This window comes from Buceros rhinoceros, unplaced genomic scaffold, assembly GCF_000710305.1.
Source record: "Buceros rhinoceros silvestris isolate BGI_N320 unplaced genomic scaffold, ASM71030v1 scaffold18856, whole genome shotgun sequence".
Classification (NCBI taxonomy): Eukaryota; Metazoa; Chordata; class Aves; order Bucerotiformes; family Bucerotidae; genus Buceros; species Buceros rhinoceros.
The window spans coordinates 10,539-12,844 of record NW_010416057.1 but is presented as its reverse complement, the minus strand read 5'-3'; the positions used below and the strand labels follow the sequence as shown (position 1 = coordinate 12,844).

Sequence of the window (2,306 nt, the reverse complement as noted above, 5' to 3'; positions counted from 1 at the left end):
AGCCCGGGGTGGGGGTGCCGTGGCGGGAAACCCCCCCCCCGCCGTTCATGCACTCGCGCTGGAGGTGGTGCCGCAAGTCGGTGATGTCGTACTCGTAGCCGTCCAGGATGGGGGTCTCGCGGATGCTGAGTGTCCCGCTGGAGTTGTGGCCCTGCACGCGGGCGTTGCGTAGGCTCTCCCGCCCGTGGCCACCAATCAGCACCGAAGGGATGTAATGGATCTCGTTAGCTGCCTCGGCACTGGCGCTCTTCTGGGGCTGCGGCACCCGGCGCCGCTTGCACCACCGCCGGCGAGTGTAGAGGATCATCACCAAGCAGAGGATAGAGAGCAGCAGGGCAATCATCCCTCCCTGCGGGCACAAACGCAAGCGGGTCTCGGCCAGGGACCAGCGCCAGCCCCCACCCTCCCCCTCCCCCTGCCAGGGATGCCAACACCTTGGGGATGCTCTGGGGTGGCCAAAGCAAAGGCTATGGCGAGAGGAGCCGTAACCGCCCAACGATGGGCGGGGTTTAGTAGAGATACATAGCCCTCTGTGTTAATCAATAAAGCGGACATTTTGCATCTTCTGTATCAGAGTAAAGTGCATAAATGGACCCTTGACGGTAGAGGTCAAGTGCTAAATATCACAATAAGTTACCACAGCACAGGGAGCACCCAGTGTTGGCCAAGCGCTCCCAGCTGAAGCCTGCCTTGAGCTGGACCAGCTTTGAAGTCACCACTGAGGCATGAAAAAGCAGCATTTAAAGCAGAGCGTGTTTTGTTTCACTCTCCTGCAACGCGCCTTTGAAAGCAGAGATCAGATTTATTCCAGGCAAATGCTCCTACAGGCAACTTTTTCTGACCCACTTCCAACTGGTTTCAGTGCTGTCACTCTCAATCTTGGGAGATTTTCCCAGGGTATCCTGCAGAAATCGCAGCACACATGGAAGGAGATCAAGCCTCGAGACTGCCAGCTGACTGAAGCATTCTTTGGGGAACAGACCAGGGGAAAGGGACCGAAAAACCTCCTGTCCCACAGGGACAGACCATGAAGCTACACCCAGCTCGGACACCTCACCACTGTCCCCAAAGTCACCCTCCTGTGGAGACACCGCCACTGCACACAGGTAAGGTGGTGAGCTGAAAGCCCAAGTTGGCCCTTTACACCCAGAACGTCTTTATGCCAAGAATACTACTACTACTATTACTAATAATAATAATGTCATAATAAAATGCACGTGGACCCAGCTAAAAGCTCCATGTCCATCCATGCCTCCAGTCCCCCTCCTCTTTTCTGTGCAATAGGTGATCTTGAAAAAATAAAATCATAGCAATAAGCTGCTCCATTAGGACAAAACATTAAGGGAATTATTGAATGAGAAGCAGGAAAAAGAGCTCTAATGGCCATTAAGGTTTAACCCTCTTTCATTCCCAAGATAATGGAGCTGTGATGAACCCTCCCAACCTCCTTCCAAACTTTCTTTAAAATAAAAAAAAAAAAGGAAGAAAAACCCCAAAGAAGCTCCAGTGATTTCGGAGACCAGCAGAGGAGCAGGGGCTGGCTGGCATGCGGCATCTCTCCAGCCGGGAGCCTGCAGCTGGGAGGACAAGAAACTGCTCACGAGGGCTGAAAACTGGCACTGAGTTTTTCAGTGGTAAGGTCAATGCTGAATTTTATATCCCATTCAAATCTCTTTGAGTTCCTCTGATCCACAAATAAGTGGGGTTATCCTCATCCCCACCAGAGACGGCCCCCCATGTCGTGGCTCTCCACTACCCTGGGAAAGGGTCCCACCTGCAGACGGGGTGACAAGGGGGTGGGAGGAATACCTCCGCGTTCCTCTGCTGCTCTCTGCGTGCACATTAAATCCCCCAAACAGCAGAGAGCTCTGGCATACGCCTGTGCTGGTAAACAAGGGAGACCAAGCAGGAGCTCGTGTCAGGTGGGTGCCCATTCGTCGAGGACTGTGGCTGTAGGTTCTCAGAAAAGACCGATTATTTAATGGAATCCAAATTTCTTCTGCCATGAGAGTCTGGGAGCTCAAACCATTCCTAAGGAACAGCAGCATGGGGGCACTTGAGATTTCCAGTGGCTCCGAAGGGAGTATGAAAATCAGCACTGGAACCCCTTCCACCCACTGCCTACTGGAGAGGGGCAGGGCATCACCTCAGCCCCCTGGTTCCTCGCCACAGGAACACAGAAATCCCGCTTTGCCTTCACCCACCCCCCCACCCTGCACTCGTACAACGGCTGCGAGAGAAGCCCTGCGACGAAGGGGCACAGCAGCCCTTCCCACACGGTCCGCGTGCAGACTGACGTAACCATG

The 2,306-nt window shown here is 54.0% G+C and overlaps 1 protein-coding gene across 1 annotated transcript in view; it reads right to left on the bottom strand.

Annotated features, from left to right (window-relative positions):
* ASTN1 (astrotactin 1) overlaps nucleotides 1–2,306 on the bottom strand; it is a gene marked incomplete at its 5' end in the record, with an annotated part of 27,229 nt that overhangs the window by 23,261 nt on the left and 1,662 nt on the right. The window contains 1 exon segment of the mRNA XM_010137670.1: nucleotides 20–349. Within this exon segment, the coding sequence (XP_010135972.1) occupies nucleotides 20–349 (330 nt within the window).